The sequence below is a fragment of the Syngnathus scovelli genome, chromosome 9, assembly GCF_024217435.2.
Source record: "Syngnathus scovelli strain Florida chromosome 9, RoL_Ssco_1.2, whole genome shotgun sequence".
Lineage (NCBI taxonomy): Eukaryota > Metazoa > Chordata > Actinopteri > Syngnathiformes > Syngnathidae > Syngnathus > Syngnathus scovelli.
Window position 1 is genome coordinate 13441270 of NC_090855.1, and position 18530 is coordinate 13459799.

Consider the following 18530-nt stretch of genomic DNA (forward strand, 5'->3'; position numbering starts at 1 on the left):
TGCTTTTTTTTCTTCTTTATTATGCATTTTATGGTTGGTGCAACTTGTACTCGGAGCGACTTATAGTCCGTAAAATACAATATATACGGTCGCCGGCGCTACTATACCATTAGCTTCAATGTGACTTTCGTTGACTAGAAGAAAAAAAAAATCACCCATCGTCACTCAACATCAATCCTAACAGGGTAACACACATCTGTGCAAGCGGGTTGAGAGCAAATGTGAGCGGCTAAAGGAGGACGTGGGGGAGGAGGTGGAAGAACAGGGAGACAGCTTGTTTATCAGCGTTCAGAATGTTCTGTGCTTGAAATGTTACCTGAAAATGTCATCGACTTCCGCACACACGCACACAAATGCACACGCGCGCACTTAATAGTTCCATCACCGTGACTTACTTCAGCATATCCTCGTGTTCCCTTTTTTTGTTTAATTTCCTCTCCCGGGTATAAACTCTTTAGAACATGTGAATACACAATATGGACAAAAGTATTGGGACACATGTCGCCAACCAGTGGTACGTTTAGTGCTTGGGCCTTCAGTGAGAGTCTCTCTGGATGACTCCAATGCTTCAGACGTAGCTGAAACTATCAATACTATATAAAAATGCAATACAACAACCATGTGGCGCAGAGCACGTTTCCAGCGCCAGTCAGAGACTAGACAAGCGAGCGGGGAAGAAAAAATCCTATTTGTAAATCTCACTGCAGGGGCGCTAGTTGATTTTACTAGCAGCATCATGCTGTCAACAGGGGCCACAGGGCAAGTGCTGCACTCCATGAGGAGGCCCGCACGCACTTCACCTCTTGCGCAGGACGCCCACCCTTCAGCGTTTAATAAAAAAGTTTTTTTTTTTTTTTTTTTTTGCAGTGGCAGGATGGACCCAAGTGCTCCATGAAACATTTGCTTGACGTATCTCTCAAAGTGCGTCCTTCAAGGCCTAGGGGATTTACATATCATGTACTCTTTGGTGGTACACGTACCCTTAGGGGGAACACGTGACATGAAAAAAAGAGCAATTAAGGTAACGCGATGCCCTCACAGGTGGGCAAGGTAAGCCGCAGTTGCCGATGCAATTTATACTATTTATTGAAATAAATACTGACAGTATATTTAAGTTATATTTTCTTAATTATTTTTGAAAAATCATTATTTTAAAAGCATAATCACACCAGTCATTGTTTAAGATACAAACTTATATTACTCATTTAAAAAGTAGCTTCTGAATTGATTAATTGAAATACACGATTTTTACCTTTAAACCTGTGTAAACAAATAATGTATTAAGTATATTGGTAAGTAAGTAATTGGATTATTTTAATTTAGTTATATTCCCAACTAATAATTCAACTCAAACATCCTGGTACGTTAGAGTCCACTCGCACAGTCCCAAACCGGAGGCATGATGACGTCAAGGCGAGGTCCAACATCGCATGTGACGTCATTACGTTGGTGCGCTTGGCCTCGTGTCCATGGCAACGGCATCCGCGTTTGACGCCCATTGCGCCACCTAGGGAGAGAAAACGAGAGAGAGAGAGAGAGAGAGAGAGAGAGAGAGAGAGAGAGAGAGAGAGAGAGAGAGAGAGAGAGAGAGAGAGATTAGCCACGTTACGTAGCCCTCAGCCAGGTTACGTAGCCTTCCGCCCTCGGCATCCCCTCCCTCCCCGGCTCCTAGTCAGTGTAGGCGGGCTTCGCGCAGAAGGCGAAACACGACACCCAGAGGACAGAACGAGGCGAGAGGGTAGAAGAAAAAGACAAGAGGGGGCGGGACGGACGAGTAGGAAGAACAAGTAGAGTACCTCGAGTGGCGTGAGCGCTGGAGAAGCGGGCGGGCAACAGACGTGGGGGTGGGGGGGCGAGTCCGACTAGTGAGACGTCCCAGCACGGAGAAGTCACGTCAAAGCTCGGAGGAGACATGTCGAACGGCGACGAAGATGCGGCCGAGGCGGAGTAAGCACTCGCCGGAGAGTTCGCCAAACAGGTTCCTGGAAGAGTGAAAGCGCTTCTCAGCTCGCCCTGACCCCTTTTGTTGGCTTGTCGAGTCTGAGACGAACTTTAAGAAGCAGCGACGAGCACTACCGGACTTTAGGCACTTAGCTCACCGGACAGCGAGACCCCTCGGTCGGGCTTGGAGGGAGAGGCCAAGTTCTCCCCCACAGAGCGGGGTGAGGAAGTGGCCGAGAAAAGCGCACTCCAGTCGGCGGAGTTTGGTCAACTTTTACGGACAAAATGAAGACCCCCGGAGACAATGGCAAGTGCACTTTTTCCACTCTTACCGTTTGTTTATGTAAGTCGACTTCCCCTCCATGTTATATTGTGACCCTATACAATTCTAAAATGTTACAAAAATCCACAAATTCCAGCAGATAAAACTTATAACAATCTGCCATTTTCCTCTTTCTCGTCTACACTTTGCAACTTCTTTTGTCTGTTTTGATCATTAAACATGCTGCATGACAAACAACAATTTCCCAGCACGTGACAGCTTGCTTTTTGTCTAGAACGTTACTACACTTTTACTACAGTATTTACTGCTGTACCGTTTTGGCAAGACGCGGAAGTGGATCGTGTTGTCTCCTGCTGGTGCTTGAATTGCTTCACGTATCGAGGCTAATATTGACCAAGTGAGCGCAATAGGGCTTGCCTATAGTCAGCTGAGCTTTCCAGTATGTTAGCTGTATGTTGGAGTGCACGTGTTGCTCTAATTCCTGAAATGCCCAAACAAATGCGACCTACCCCCTTCACAAAGTCCACGAGCAGACGTGAGCATTTGTGCCACTCGTTATTACGAGTTTATTACGCTCATCAATTTGGCCCCATCCCGCTAAATTGACAAAGTCCTTTCAGGTTGAGGCAGATCACTTACGACAAACATTTTCGGGGCGGCAGCGCGTGCATACTTAACACATTTTTCTCTGGAGTAGTGGGACCACTTTCTGCTCCCTTCCCCCCCGCCACCATGTCCCCTTATGACTCCCCCTGCACCCATGATTTGCCCCCCCCCAACCCTCCACATTCCTACACACGCACCCACACACGCACGCACACACACTGGAGCAAGACGAGGCTATCGGGGCATCCTCATGGTGAACTTGTAGACCTTTTATTACAAGGAACTCCTTTAGTGTGGCCTTCTGGGAAGCTATTAAATATTGATTGTGTTTAGAGGTCTGATGTGTACAGCGGACGTGTGTGTATGTGTGTGTTGTACCATACACTTAAAGCAAAGAAAAAAGTCTTTTTAGATCAGGGAATCATCATGTGCATCAGGAAAACATCAGGAAGGTGTTTTTGCAGAATGATCGGCCTGTGTTTGTTGAGATTTTATGTGTCATAAGTACTAGTGGTATCGATACTTGGTGTATGACTTAAATTAAAAGTTAAAAAAAAAGTTAAAAACTTAATTCAAGATTCAATTAAAAAACTCTGATACAAAAAGCCTATTTGCAGATCAGAATAAAGATGCATTGCAACCCCGGAAGGCGTTATTCCTTTTTTGTTCCTCAAGAAATTGTTTGCACTGTGATATCTCGTGTCATCTCATGTCAATTTTTCATATCTTTAGGTCGCTTAATTCAGGGGTCCCCAACCCACGGTACCGGTCCGCGGATCAGCCACACAGGAAACATTTTTTTTTTTTCGATGATCAATTCATTCCGGTCAAGATGCTCGTCCCGGTCACGTGACATGTTTTCCCAGTCAAGCCCGCAAAACTAGCAAAAATGAGTAAGAATTTATTTTGAAAAATATAAGAAATTTGGCAATTCTCTCCCAATTACATCCGTCGCTGTGTCTCTTGATAAGCTCATCTCGGTCACGTGACATGTCACCCCAGTCGAGCCCACTAGGCAAGCAAAAATGAGCAAGAAACAGAGAAGTTTTGAAAGCTTCTTCGGAAAGGGAAAAAAGCCCAATGAGGAGACTGAAGAAGAAGAGGCTACCACTTCTAAGAAAAGGAACGCTGCATTTAAAAGAACATTTCTGGAGTCCTACTTAAAATATGGATTTATCGCCAAGCCCCGCCAAGCCCACTCTGCATAATATGTGGCGACAGGCTAGCTAACGAGGCAATGAAGCCTTCAAAACTGCTTCGGCACATGGAGACCAAGCATCCTGCATTAAAAGACAAACCTTAACCACTTCGGGTGTCATTGTTTCCGATCACGCCTAGATGGGACCGGCTCGTTTCTGAGAAACAAGCCCGGTGCTCCCAATAATTCAACGTAATGGTGAGTTTTATTTTTATGTGGTTTATATTTGTTTTTATGCCAGTCGTATCATTTTATTTCATCGTATTTATATATTCATTATAAATGTATTATTTATTTCTATAAATGTATTATTTATTTCTATAAAGGCCGCTCCGCAAAAATATTTCTGACGCGTAACCAGTCCGTGGCGCAAAAAAGGTTGGGGACCACTGGCTTAATTGATGAATCTCGCGTGGGTGCGTCTTGGAGGCATTGGCAAACAACAAAGCCCTTTGTTGCGGCCTTTATTGAACGATTTCATCCAATCTGCTCCCGCTGATCTTCGCTGTTGCCCGCGTTTGAATAAGAAGGCTAGTTTTAACCCATGACCTCGGCCTTCTCTCGTCGAAAATGATGCTTCTTGCGTGAAGCGTTGCAAATCCGACTTCATGCGTGAAGACCTAACATATGAAACGACGGGGTTGCAAACTGCACATCATGAACTCCTCAAGGCAGTGGAAGTAAATAATCCATAAAGCATCCAAGTAATAAACGTGTTGCTTGACCCTGGCCGACAAAACGGACGTGGCTCCTGGTAGCAAAGCGGTTCCCCACCTACATGCCTTTAAAAGCCGCCTACTGTATTTGTTGGGCCTCCTGCCTGTTTTCCTCCTCCTCCCTCATCTCTCTCACTCACGGGACCAGTGTTGGTCTTTCGGATGGCATGGTCACCGGACCCCCGGCTCCGGAGTAACCATTGTGTGCCCGGGACAATGGCGGGAGCTGGGGCGGCCCCCGAGGCGATTGTGAGAGGACTCGCGGGGGCCGGGGACCTTTCATTGTCCTCGCCTGCATGGCGAGCGGAGTGTGTGGCCAAGAGGGCGCATCCTTGACTGATTCCCGTCGTTCTACGATTAACGGCACCTCAGGTGGAGCGTTAAGGCAAGGCTTGTTGATCATGTGTACGTATTGCTGACCACGACAAAAACAAAGAAACTCGGCCAGCCATTATCCAGATATAGTTTTATTGCCCGATTTACGGGACGGGAAGCCCTGCCGCGATCCGACTCGGCCAACGCGGCTAAAATAGATGGAGTCTTGGGAAAAAAAACACTTATCTTGTGTTTGATCAGCAGCCAGCAACACGCAAAACCTCCTCGGGGGGTCATCTTGTGTTTTTATCTCCTCTTATTGTACACAAAAGCATGTGTTTTATGGAATTGGAAGACAAACGCCTGCAAGCGCTACTTTCAATAACGGTTTTTCATCAAAGTTTGGTCTTGCGAGTCAGTTACGCTCGCCCAAGTACAAGGGCGCTTTACAAAACAAAGATACTATCATCTTCACCGCTCACCGAAGAAAAGATAAAAAAAAAATCCCTGTTGCCTTCACGAGACATTTAGCAATTCAACGCAAAGCCAGATGAACTCGATTGACACTCCAAACGATGGTCAATGGGAAACGTACTCTTGCAAGAATGTGACGAGTAGCGAGGTGACAAAGTCAAGCGACGCAAAATGGAAACGCAAAGCAGTTGATCTTTTCATGCTTAGAAGATTTGGCTGACATATTTTATCCGGAACATTTACGAATGATGACATGATGATGTTTGAAGGTGTCTAAAAATAGCTCACCAGTGAAAAAAAACAGCAAGGCCGGCAGTTTTTCCTTTTGCGGCGCGTGGGCCAATTCAGCTGCGAGTCACTGACAGTGTTTTCTTTCCCCATGATTGTCCAGTTCAAGATGCCCATTTTGATAAGCAACACTTTTCATTGGGCAAAAACGCACTTTACATGTAAAAAACATGTACAAAACCAAGTTTGAAACAAAACCTGTGTGTTCTAGCAATTCGACAAATGACTTCCGAAAGAGAGAATGGGGGCCCGTGGGGGTCAGCGTGGGGGGGTTGGGTGGTTGTGAAAATGTCTGTATTTAGCCAGGAATGTGGCCAAAGGGAACAATGTGCTCAGCCAGTCGACACTAATGGATCTCCCTGCTATTAGTTGTCCTTGACCATCGGGACCACTGTGGGGGGGAGGAGGGGTACACACTCAATGACCAACAAGGTGGCGTCACCCTTGACAGAAGCCACATTAAGATCCCATCTTGCTATTGAAGTCTTATCTTCTCATGTTTCTCGTGCCTCCAAAGCAAAACATTTTGCGCATCACAGCTGAAAGTGTCCTCGGGCCTGCGCCGCCATTGATTGCAAGCGCAGAGCGTCCTCTATATTGGCCGCTAATCGGCCGACAGCATGGGACGCTGCTGTTGACAAATAACTTTTGGCCAACACACACAGTAATAGCGCACACATGTCCACAGTCCCGTTTGCTTTGTTTTTTTGGTTGCAGTTCTCGGGCCTACCACATTCCCGCTTGGAAGGTTAATAGTTGCCTGGTCTTGCATCAAGCATGAGGGGAAACGCAACGGTCGGAGTGTCCGCCGGCCGTTCCAGGACCCACTCGCAGTTGAATCACGGGAGGCGTGCGTTTGTGTTCCAGCTGCCTCCCAGAGACGAGAGCAGCTCGCTCGACTGTGTTCTCCGAAACGGGCGGCGTCCCTCCCGTGTGGCATCTCCACAACGCCAACGAGAATTGGGAGATGCCGTTGTCCGCACTATCAACTTTCCACCAGCAGGTCGACGAATTTGACTGTTGTTTGCAAAATAAAAAATGTTGCATGCAGAAAGTTATTCTTCAGTCTGCAACATTTCTGGGCTACGCGCAGCAAGATGAACCCGCAGCCGCCTACCCGTGTGCGTTTGCGCGTTGGCGTGTAACGTGACACGGGGCCTTTTACGTTGTCGCGGAGGTGACTGTGGTGGCTTGTTTTTGTAAACGTAGATGGGGTGTGGACACAAAGGAGGCCGTGCTTTTCTGGCTGGGCAGCTGGGACATGCGCCAGGCAGTGCGTGTGAAAGCTAGCACAACGTATGTGTGTGTGTGTGTGTGTGTGTGTGTGTGTGTGTGTGTGTGTGTGTGTGTGTGTGTGTGTGTGTGTGTGTGTGTGTGTGTGTGTGTGTGTGCGTGTGTTTGTCACAGGTGAGCAAGGGGCCACTGAAAGCGATCTGGGCAATATCACACAGCTATGTAGCACAGCGTAGCCCTGCGATGATGAGTGCTTTTATTGTGTATAGCAACAAGACAATCATCTGGCCCGAAGACTTCATGACAATCAACAAAGATGGTGTTTGTCACACCATCTCCAATGACATCACAGCCCCCCGGGTGCTCCCAATCCTGCCCCAGTAGCCAGAGCCGCTGCACCGCCGCTGCGCCACCGCTGTTGTAATGTATACTCCTAATCCTCTTGGATTATGCCCAATAATCCCGGTCACGCCGAGGCCGCGGCTCGACGGCGAGGCCCAACGGCGAGGCCCGAACGATCACGTGCAATCCAAGCAGTTTGGCACCCTTGAGAAGATAAAAGAGAAGCTGCTTGCTGGGAAATGAGATTTAAAGGCCTCTATGATGGGACAGTTTGGAAAGCGGCCAAAAATAAAAGCAACAATTTTCTTTGGCTTTGTTTTGTTGACAGGCTTTTTATACGGCAGACAACTTCTGGCCAATAATTGGACGGCTAAAAAAACTTTACTTAAGATGACGATCCAACCGAGCCACTGTTGGCCATCACGGCTGCGAGTGGCGCTCCTAACCCGTCTCTCACCCCTCAAGTACACCCCCTGCAAAAGACAGCGCTGTCGGAATCGTTTCCCTGGCTATTTTTATCTGGGAAACTGCCTCTGTGCTGGCTCGCCAAAAAAGAAGAAAGGGGAAGGGGGGGGGCATGTGTGTGCGTGCTTGCGTGTAGGACAAATATCTCTCGATGTAATTTTGGCCGATGGGACATCACTAAAAGAACGCTCACATAGTGGCAAGACTTTGTGTGTATTTGTGTGCTTGGCTGTCGGGGTAACAAAATGCTGTCCGGCGCCAAGTTCAACTTTCTCTCCTGTCAGCCTCACTTTTCTTTGTCCGCCGACCCCCACCCTCCCTCTCCGCCGCGCGCAAGGAATGCGAGCTCACGTTTGTACTTTTCTCAGCTTTCCGTCTGAACCTCCGTGTTCAGACCCGTCCCCTCCCTCGGTTGGAGCTCGGGGCTGAACGTGTTCTCAAAGGCGCCACCGCTATGTCAAAGGTAACAACAAAAAGATTACGAGCGAGCCAGCGGGCGGCTTTTGCAAATGAAAGCCGGGCCATTTGTGCGAGTTCAGGTGCAGATGCCATGCGTAAAAATGCCGTTGGGCCGGCCGGACTGCTCCTGTTCTAAAACTGTATTTATAGCCACATTTCCACACGCGTCAGGGTCCGCTGGATTGCACGTTGCCTTGGTATGATTTGGAACGCTAAACTCTGATCTGGCTTGATGAACCTGATCTGAGTTTCCACTGCAGGGAGGCGAAACGGCCACAACTGCGTCATCGGCGGCTCTAACTGAAAGCAGACGGTTCTCTTTCATGCATCGCTCGATGTGGCCTACTAATTGATTTACGACGGTCGATTCCTCTCAACGAGTTTGCTGTCAGAACAACGTCCACGCCACAACCATTCCAGTTCGCAACGGTCAAATAATGGTGTGGAAATAGGAGTTCAGAGCCTTCCTGGTAAATTGGTCAGCCGGAATTTTTTTTAAATATTTGCACTATATTTGTTCAACTATTCAGAGCCACACATCTACTCTAAGACAATTTGTTGAATGTCAAAGCAAGTCTTGCTGGGAATGTGCCAAGACTTAATCCGGCGACCCTCCGACTCGCTGTGGCTGACGGAGCCGACAGAGCCGTTGGGGTGCGCGAGCTGCAGTTCTGGAAGCCAGTCTGCTGCATTTGTGCGTGCTAATCTTGGGATGGGAGTGAAACCTTTTTAAGCATCGAATGACCTTCCCGTCCCACCATCCTCCGTAGCCACCCGCGTGTCACCAATCCGCGCGGGAATCCCCCAGTGGCGGCTCCTCTTGCATCAACCTCCTCCTCTTCCCGGTGCTCTCCCCTCCCTCTGGAGGGGGGAGCGCCCCCTCTTGTTGCATGTCTGGTCTCGTCCACAAGCGCTGATTTACACGCTCGTTGATGTCTGTTAATGTTGGCCCGTCACTCGCAACAAAGGATGCAGCCGTAGACCGACAAGTAGAGTTCCAAAACTGTTGTTTGGTTAGTACAGAGCGCCGCTATTTAATAATGCTGGCACGTCTCGCAATTGTGATCAATGTTTTATTTTTTGGGATAAAATATTGTTCAAAAACACTTTTTGGCCACACGTTTGTTCCTTGGTTTTCCCTCAAATACAAAACTTTACAGTAGCAGTTTGTCATTACTGCCAATTAAACATGCAACTATGTACTTGTTTTGTTCGTCCACTTTGACGTAAATATAGCACAGAATGCGAGGTGTGAAATAAAACAGAGGCAGGACAACTGAAGTCCTATGTTATCGTACTATCGCTTAGGCTTAGGTTCGGAGCATTTTTATTTTTAATGATTTTGAGTCCATAATGTACTGGCACCTATGTATATCGGTATCGCCGCATGCCTAGCACGGCTAGCATGCCCAGCACTGCTAGCATGCCTTTGCCCTTCATATTCCTTGTCAGTGACGTTTATACACAACAGAGATTTGGGTTAAAGAGTTAAAAAAAAAAAAATAATCCAGGCAGCGTCAAGGGACGTTGGCAGCCTCTCGAACTCAAAGGTAAAGCCTGAGGCCACTCGATGTTGTGGACCTCCAGCTGGTAGCCGCTCCGCATGCCTCTGAATCTTTTTACAAGGCAGCCCTCCTCCAAATGCTGGTTTTGTTTTTGTTGACGCCTTTTGCTTTTCAGGTGTGCGTTAATGCGTTAGCATATTTGCGTGCGTGCCGGCCTAAGACAAGCTGAATAATGCATCAGATCATTGCAAAGGTATTTATAGGAAAGCAGAGCGAATAAAGTTTAACGAGCGTGCTGGCCATCGGCGGCGAGCATCGTGTCGGCAAGCTAACAGACACACAAATGTACGAGCCTTGTACAAACATCTCTGGGAGTCTGGACATAACTGCTAAGTCACTCGCTGCCACGGCCTTTGCGGAAATGTTGATTACAGCACATGGTTTGATGAGACCAACGGTAACTAAGCATACAGAATTCATTCTCCATTTTTTTGCATTCCTTAAGTGTAAAAAAAACTTGTCTAAAAATAATGAGCTTTCACTTTTGAATGTACACTTTGCTGGACGCATAGGGCAGGTATTCGTTTGCCACGCCGCCTCTGTCCAGTAGCGCTGACCTGCAACACAATTGTTTTGACCACTTCCATTTTTAGCATCAAATGCGGCCTGATGAATTACGTAACTGCCCGACAGTCGCAGACGGCGCGCACACACACACAGTGCAGGCTAAGCGAACTCACGCGCAAAGTCACTTAGATGTCAGGTCGTCATTTCATCAAGCGAACAGAGCGAGTGTTTTATGCCCTGATCAGTTGCAAGGGAGGCAGCAGGAGTGCTGGAAAAAGACAAACTGCCACAACAGGTGTCTCACATTTAGCTTGGAACTAATAGAGTAGATGTGCCGTCTTTCATGTTTTTTGAGGCACCTATCATACTTTCATTTTCTCAAAAGCTGAATACAGTGGTTTGTAATGCTCCCTATGGCTTTGCCACCCCTGGCATAGAGGAATACAAATTAAGATTAGACTAGATTGTTAGATATAGGAAGAACATTTTTGCGTCAACTTCAACAAATTCTTGTTATAGACCAGCAACACACACACAAAAAAAAAAAAAAGGGAGAAAAATATTTTGCTGGCAGTGTGAAAGGCGAGAGGCACGGCGTCTAAGGACATGGCAACAAATTGAGCAGGATCAAGCATCTTCATAAGAGGCCGTTGACGTGTTGACAAACACTCCATTAGTAAAATCCGTGTCGGGCGCCGCTCATTAATAAAAAGGAGCAATCGCGGCGTAATTGACTAAATGCACAATTACAAGGAAAAGCTTTCACGCTTCGACTACATAGTGGGAGCGATAAACGGCACGGCGCAGTTTGTGTACACGTCGTCGTGGAAACAAGTGCTAAACGCAGCGCGTTGTGTTCTTTCAGAGAACAAGGAAATAAATGAGCCCTCGCGTACAATTGAGTGAGTCACACCGGCCGGCATGAAGGTGTGTGGGATCTTTGCTTTTCACCATATTAGAAACACTGCCAATCAAGTTTATACTGGAAGCTAAAGCATGCTCCACTAACAAAAGCTCCCGACGAACAAATAGAAAGAAAGTCTCGTGCCGCTTTTGCCCGAGCAATGATGCCAGGAGAAGAAGCCTGCAAACGCAACCTGTTGCCTGTTTCCCCCGGAGCGCTTGAAGATTAAAATGGCTCTCGCTTGCGTCATCATTTGATGAGCTGTGTTCAGACTACCTACAGGCTGCATCCAATAAAATCGGACACGTGTCGACTGCCGGAGCGACGCCGGTGTCACATTTGTTCCAAAGTCTGCACATTACACATCAAACACGCACAAGCGAGGTCGTGCCACATGTTGGTCGGGTAATTGCTCCGCTCTGCTCTGTGTGTACACGCTGGACTATTACATAAGAGCCCCCGACAGAGGGGTTGAAAGTTCATTTCTCGCTATCTCCTCTCCCTCCATTTTTGCCAGTCAAGCTTTTATCTCCGTCAACTTCCTTCCTCTCGTTCGCTTCCTGCCGAACCTCTTATCGGCTCACACCTGTGCTTTTTTTTTTTAGAATACATATGGTAACCATTTTGTAGGGTTCCTCTACCTTGTCGCGATTCATGGCAAATGTTCAAAGGATTTTGCATTTTCTTGTCGTCGTCGCTCGCGATATGGCAGTTCACGTTTTTGCTATTTCTCCCAACGTCACAGATACTACAGTACAAGTGGACAAAAGTATTATGTACCTCATGTGCAGATATGTTCGTGTTAAATGCATGGAACCTTCGACTATATACTGTATGGAAGTATTAAACAAAATGTGCGGCCATTGTTGATCTGGTCTGGCAGGTCGATAAGAGCGTTGTGACGGGGCACGGTACCCGAAGGGACAGCCCTCACTTGTCTGCTCCCTCCATTGAGTGTCTTTTGCGCAACGGTTATGTCACGCTCAGCCTTTCTATCGGGTTCTTTCTCTCGCTCACTTGCTTGCTCCGTTGAGCTCTTGCATAACACCCAGCTTTATTTTCCTCCATTGGACGATTTTAATCTTGCTCATGAGTCAGAGCGGTGCTGACCTGCCGCTACTTATTGAGCTCGGGGTGGGACAACTGGTTGATAAAGATACTGAAGGTAATCAATGATTGAAAAGAAAGTATTTTTACGGTCAAGTGTCACAATTTGAGTCGTCTCAAGATTAAAATAAACGCATTTATCTTGCATGTTATCTTGCAATAATGTACTGAATTTGATGATTTTACTGAATACAATACACTCTCAGCTAAATTATGACTAAGATAAATATTTCATATAACATATGACGGTGCGCTAGCTTAAAAATACGGTTTGATGAGTTATTAGTTTGGCATAAAATTGACACGCCGTCTTGTCACATGGCAGTCAGTCGAATTGTGTTTTCCAATCTGTAGTGCACTTAAAACTATTGGGGCAAGTTACGGTGAGCGTGCCTTCTGTCATGTATAGAAAAATTGTCATTGTTCTTCCTGGCACGACATGGCTTGGGCGTGGAAAGCTGAACAAAGAAATTATTTGCGGCAAATAAATAATTGAGCCAATTAAAAGTAATTGAGTCATTGGGCCGGCACTCCTGATGGATGATTATGGTCTTTTGCTGCAGCACAGCGGTTGGGAATCGGCGTTCTTTGACACGCTTCCAATTTGAATTCTCGTCTCAAATGGAAATCTCGGCCTGTTTCTGCCTCACCTTTGTGGTTTCAGTGAAGCTCTTCAGTTGGTCCTGGCAGAGAAGATCCGCTCTCAGACCGCATATGCCACACGCGACTGCACGAGAGAGCAATTCACCACATTTTGTTGTATTCAAAGGGATCTAAGCTGTGACGGCCGTGGCAGTTCTTTGACAAAATCTGTCAGGGCATCCACGGCAATCAAGATCCTGTCGTGGTAGCCTTTTTGTCAACGGTAACTTGAAATGTGATTCCGTGGCATCCGAGAACGGGATGTTAACCTAGCAATAAACTTGTGGAGTGAATCAACAGTCAGCTAGCGCACGTTCCAAACGCAGTTGCTTGGTGTGTGTGTGTGCGCCAAACACTGACGCCTTCATTCATGCCTCCGATTTCCTCTCAAAGGTTTCACACACACACGCACGCACGCACGCACGCACGCACGCACGCACGCACGCACACACACACACACACACACACACACACACACACACAAGCGAGTGTTGTGGCTGACACGCTGGAGGGCTGGCAGCGATGTCTGTGCGAGGTGAGTATTGCGTAAGGCCGATCAACACTACTTAAGCTCGTCCCCCTAAAGCTGCTTAACGACGCGGCTGAGCAAGGGAACGCGGTGACAGGCGGTGACACCGAGTGTTTAAGACGGACGCATAAACACGCGGCACTCTGGCCCTTTGTGGCGCTTGGCGTGCACTCGGAAATGCGTCCACTTGAGTATTCTGCTGTATGGTAGCGACAGGTAAGCTGAAGATACTCGGCACTCATCAAGACAACCAATATGGTGCACATTTGTTTTTTAGCCATCATTTTGAGAACGTTTTGATAACAGTGCCCAGAGACGTGATTGCAGTGTAAAGTCATGCAGATGCAAACCAAGAATAGAGCTCCTAGTGGCTCAGTAAGATGCTGTCATGAGTATTTTTTAAGACTAGACGCTTGCGTCTGTCTACGTGTGTTGCTCCGCAATTTGTGTTCAAATATCCATGGCTCAATTGTAAAGCCAGTCAGTACTAACACATCGGTACTAGCACGTTAATGGCGACTTGCATTGTGTTTAGAATTGCCAAACACGATGCTAATTGTTAGCTCATCAATGTCATTTTAAATTTTATGTTTGCATTAAGCTCGCTATGCCCAGCTGGACAAAGTCAAGTCCAAAATTTCACTTTTCACTTGGATGAAACTTTGACTTTTTCAATTAATTATCTATGACGCAAGTCGACGTGCTGCTAAGTTTCTCGCTTTTTCAGCGTGACCTTTTGTCATTTCTCTCCTTTCAGCTCCCACCCCGCACCACATGCTCACATAAAATGTACAGACACACACCTTTCCCAACAGATGTGGCCGGAGCCTTCTCCCTCTCCTAAAATTAGCTGCAATAAAAGAATGGCAGGAAAGTGCACTAACACTAGTGATGGACAGAAGCTTGAGAACTGGAGGAAGGAACAGGTTGATGGGACTGGTGGAAATAGCCTGTGTGTATTTTGGGCACTGTTGACACATGCTGCTGACGCACAGGAAGCACGGCGGGCACAGACGCGACTCCCCATTTATTGCCTATTGTTTGTCAAAAAAAAAACCCAAAACATCTCATTTGAGTGCCACCATGCCTGTGAAGCGCTTCATCGGGTTCGATATCATCATTTGAGCCAACATACAAGTCACAACGAGGCAGTTCGACAGGCGTCACAATCATACGTTCTCGTAGACATTTTTTTTTTTAAACAATTTCCAAGCTTGTGGCTTGCTCTGACTTTTATTGACCAACAGCCACGTGGCCTGTTTTCTTCCTCCACCACGGTGGTGACGTAAAGCTCCTGCCAGAAAGTCATTTTTCTAATTGTGTTTCTATTAGCGCCATTAATGCCGCACGCCCGTCGACGCCTCCTCTTCCCCCAAGCGTTGGGACAACAGCACTGGTGGATGTCCCAAGGGTCCCGGAGTGCAAAGGCCCCGTTTTAACTTGGCCACATCTGTCCCGCTTGATGATGGCCGGGAGCATCGCAACAAGTCTTATCGCCACCTTGTTTTCCATCATTGTTTTGTCACATGCTTGTGTTTTTTTTTGTTGTTGAAAGAAACACTCCAGGCTCCCCAGGCCCCAACTGTTCTGCTCACAATAGTGCAAGGCTCATAACAAGAAGCACATGCACAAGCCAAGCATGTCATGCGTCCTACAGCTGTCCGGAATGTCGTCATCTGATTTTTGCAACAAGACGGAAAAAAGTGGGTGATTAGGCGGAAAGACATATTCATTAATTGAAGACGGCACAGGTGTTGCTAGCACACCTCACGTGTGGGCAAGGAGAGCCACGCTCGCCGATGCACTTACTGACCGCAACAAACGCACAAATGGAAAACAAGGACACGCTCAAGGTGTCGCTGTCGGCCGCAAAGACGTTCACATTTAATCCACTGGGCCATGCCCCTTCAAGGTACACATACAACATAGATGTATGCTCAAGACTGCAGTCTGATATCCATGCACTTCAAAGGCCATTTTGTGTCCACTTGCTCTAGTCTGAGAACAGCTCTAACTTGCTAAGAAAGCTTTCCCGTTGGCCCCGCTTCACGCTCCCGTTCAAGAGCGCTTCGCTGCGACATCCAAGGAAAAAAGACAATTTTCACAGTATTGTGGAAACTGACGCATTGGATCTATTAGCGAGTGAAGTTATTTCTGCAAATTTGCACTAATGTCTCGCCACTTAGTGGACGCCACAGGTCACGTGCAAAAGATGTGAAAAGAACACACGCTGCAAATAAATTAGACTTCCCGAGAGGCAATGCACGTGAATCACAGCTGGAGCGCTCAACCAAACGCTACATTTCGTTTATGATGCGGAAGGACCTTGTGGGCTTGATGCCAGAGAAAGCGGCGTGATAAACTTCTCAAGACGCTGCAGAGAAAAGCCCAGATGTTTGTTGGCAACGCTGGAAGTTAACGGCTGATCGGTTGGTAATGAACAAAAAATAAACAAGCGGGCCTTTCCGGGGGCTAGCTTCCCAAAATTAATCATGTAAATTGCTGAGTTGCATAAATGCAAGGGGGTGGGTCGGCCCGTCTTCCAAATAAGTGGGCAATTTGGCATAGAAATGATTGATGGAGAGCGAGACGCATGCATCTGTTGAAGCAGACGGTGTTTTTTTGGCGTGACAGCAGCAACTGAAAAGAATTAAAAGAACGAGAACAAGAAAAACGAGTCGCTGGCTGGCAACGCTTACAAACAAAACGCTTTCAAACGTCAATTTGCGTCAGCACTGACTCAGGGCACCAATGCGTTTGAAATTTCGCTCTTGACGACGCAAACTCTCCCCCGTTTGCTTGGCTTGGCGCTCTCGACCGGCGCGGTCTGGTCTCCTAGCAACCGGACACTTAAGGCCTAAAAATAAAGCCCTCTCTTGCCAAAGAAACGCACTGAACAACAATAACAAAATAAACGCTAAAGACCATTCGTACCCGTGGGAGCGGCATTTCACAAAGCGGATGGGAAAGGCAACAGGTCGTTGTCAGGAGACAGTTCTGCGCTACATACGCGTACATACTACAGTGCGTGCGTGTGTGTGCGTGCATGTTCACTCTCCTCGATGCTGGCGCTGCTCAAGGCAAACAAGTCTGAGCGAGTGTGCAACAAGCTAGCAACAAGGTTGCTGTCTAGCAGTTTGAACGGAGGCGAGCTCGACAAGGCCTCTTGCTTTCTCTTTCAGCACGCTGGACTCTTTTTTTTTTTTTTTTCCTCTGACCGACCCGATTTTCCAAAACGTAACATGATTAAACAAGACAACCGAATCACAGGCGCAGTCTGGCGCCTGAAGACGAGGCGGGTGAAATGCCGCTAGACCTTTGGAGGATGTTAGTGAAGTAACACAAAAAGGAGCAAGAGTGGACAGATCAAATCCCAGGGCCCAATGAATATGGAGGCAAAAATGCAAAAAAACATTGCCAGGATTTGTCTGAATCTAATTCGTTCCGTGGTTACGTTCGCTCAAAACATTCATATTTAAAATCTTTTCCCTTAATATTTGAATAGGGAATCCATTAATCTGCTCCACCGCCCCCCCCATATTTGCAAAGAAATTGCATTTAATGAGGAAAGATAGTCCATAATATAGTAAATATAGTCCATAATACTGCACTTCATAAAAGCACACGACTGGCATAATTTAATACAATTAAAAATAATGAAACTGTCATTCAGTTAACTGATGAGAGCAAGTCATGTCCAGACAAGTACAATAAAATTAGCGACGAGCTCGGTGCTTTTAAGCAATCGTGTATTGTCTGGACTTGGTGATTGCGCTCGCTTTGTCATCACACTGATTTGAGCAAATGCGTTACGACTCGGGAAACGGATGTGCCGCTGTACTGCAGTGGCTCACTTCCCGTCCATCTGGTAGCAGCGGCGCATTCCAGGAAGCCTCGGAGCCTCCCCCAAACTTGGTTTAGCCCGCACGTTAACCTTTGTCGGTACCTAACCTCCAGCATCATCTAATTGACATCTGCTGCTCACGGAAATGATTAAAATAATCTGTTCTGTCACCATACAAGCAATTTTCAGCTAAATACTGAACTGCTATGAACGTAAAGATTTGTGTACTACAATTTAATAGTGATGAATCAACATTGAGATGTCACATATCAAATGTACAGCACGGCCACCATTTATAATTCAAATCGGGCGATTTTGATTTGATTTAAATAAGCTGCTGCTGTTATCACTTTTGTCAACGTGATGAGTCCAAATGGATCAAAATGACAGCAGTGCGGAGTGCTCAGCAGCGTCCTTACGTGCTCCTCCGCAGTCGGGGCACGGTGGCGAGTGTAGGCAGCGTGTTGTTGAACCAGAGGTGAAGTGTTAACGGGCAGCTCTCAAGCTGCTGGTTGGAGAAGTGTATTAACACCCGGACGCCAGCTCGGTAGAGCCACTCAAAGCGAGGGAGCCGGGGGGGAATTATGGCGCCTGTGTCTTGTAACGTGCTCCTGTTAGGCCTTAACAGCGTCGCCCTAAAACTAACTTGGAAGGAAATTAGAAGCCCGGCACAAAGAAAGAACAATTTTTTTTTAGTAGGCACTCTTGAAATAGCTTCATTTTGCTTGATTCCGTCATTTTTGAAGACTTAGCTATGCATCAAGTCAAGTGGAGTGTTTGTGAAATCGTTTCTCATTTCTGTGGCCGTCAGTCACACTTGACTCAATATGAGAGAAAACCAAATTGTGCTTCCGATGTTACAAGTCGGCAAAATGGGACGATACTGCAGCCGTTGTGCCTCGAGAGCAAAAAAGGCTCTTGTGCCAATGACACAATATTGTTATGTTCTTCTTAACACACTCGGGGGAGCGCATTGGCACACAAACACGCACTCCCACCAGGCTTGTTTAGGAGCATGATTATGCGCCTAAAAAAAGTAGTGGTCCGATGCACCTGAGTGCCGTCTCAGGTGTGATGCCGCGGGGACACAGAGCGTGTTTGCTCGCATATTT

The 18530-nt window shown here is 47.0% G+C and overlaps 1 protein-coding gene and 1 long non-coding RNA gene across 2 annotated transcripts in view; one reads left to right on the plus strand and one right to left on the minus strand.

Annotated features, from left to right (window-relative positions):
• On the minus strand, window positions 1–1928 carry LOC125975861 (uncharacterized). Its single transcript, XR_007484076.1, has 2 exons — window positions 1797–1928; window positions 1–1507 (listed from the first exon to the last, which is right to left on the minus strand). It is a non-coding gene; the product is annotated as an uncharacterized lncRNA (long non-coding RNA).
• Window positions 1842–18530, plus strand: part of erfl3 (Ets2 repressor factor like 3) — a 35041-nt gene continuing 18352 nt past the window's right edge. The window contains exon 1 of the mRNA XM_049731548.2: window positions 1842–2248. Coding sequence (XP_049587505.1) covers window positions 2227–2248 — 22 coding nt within the window. The 5' untranslated portion in view covers window positions 1842–2226. The remainder of the gene's footprint in view (window positions 2249–18530) is intronic.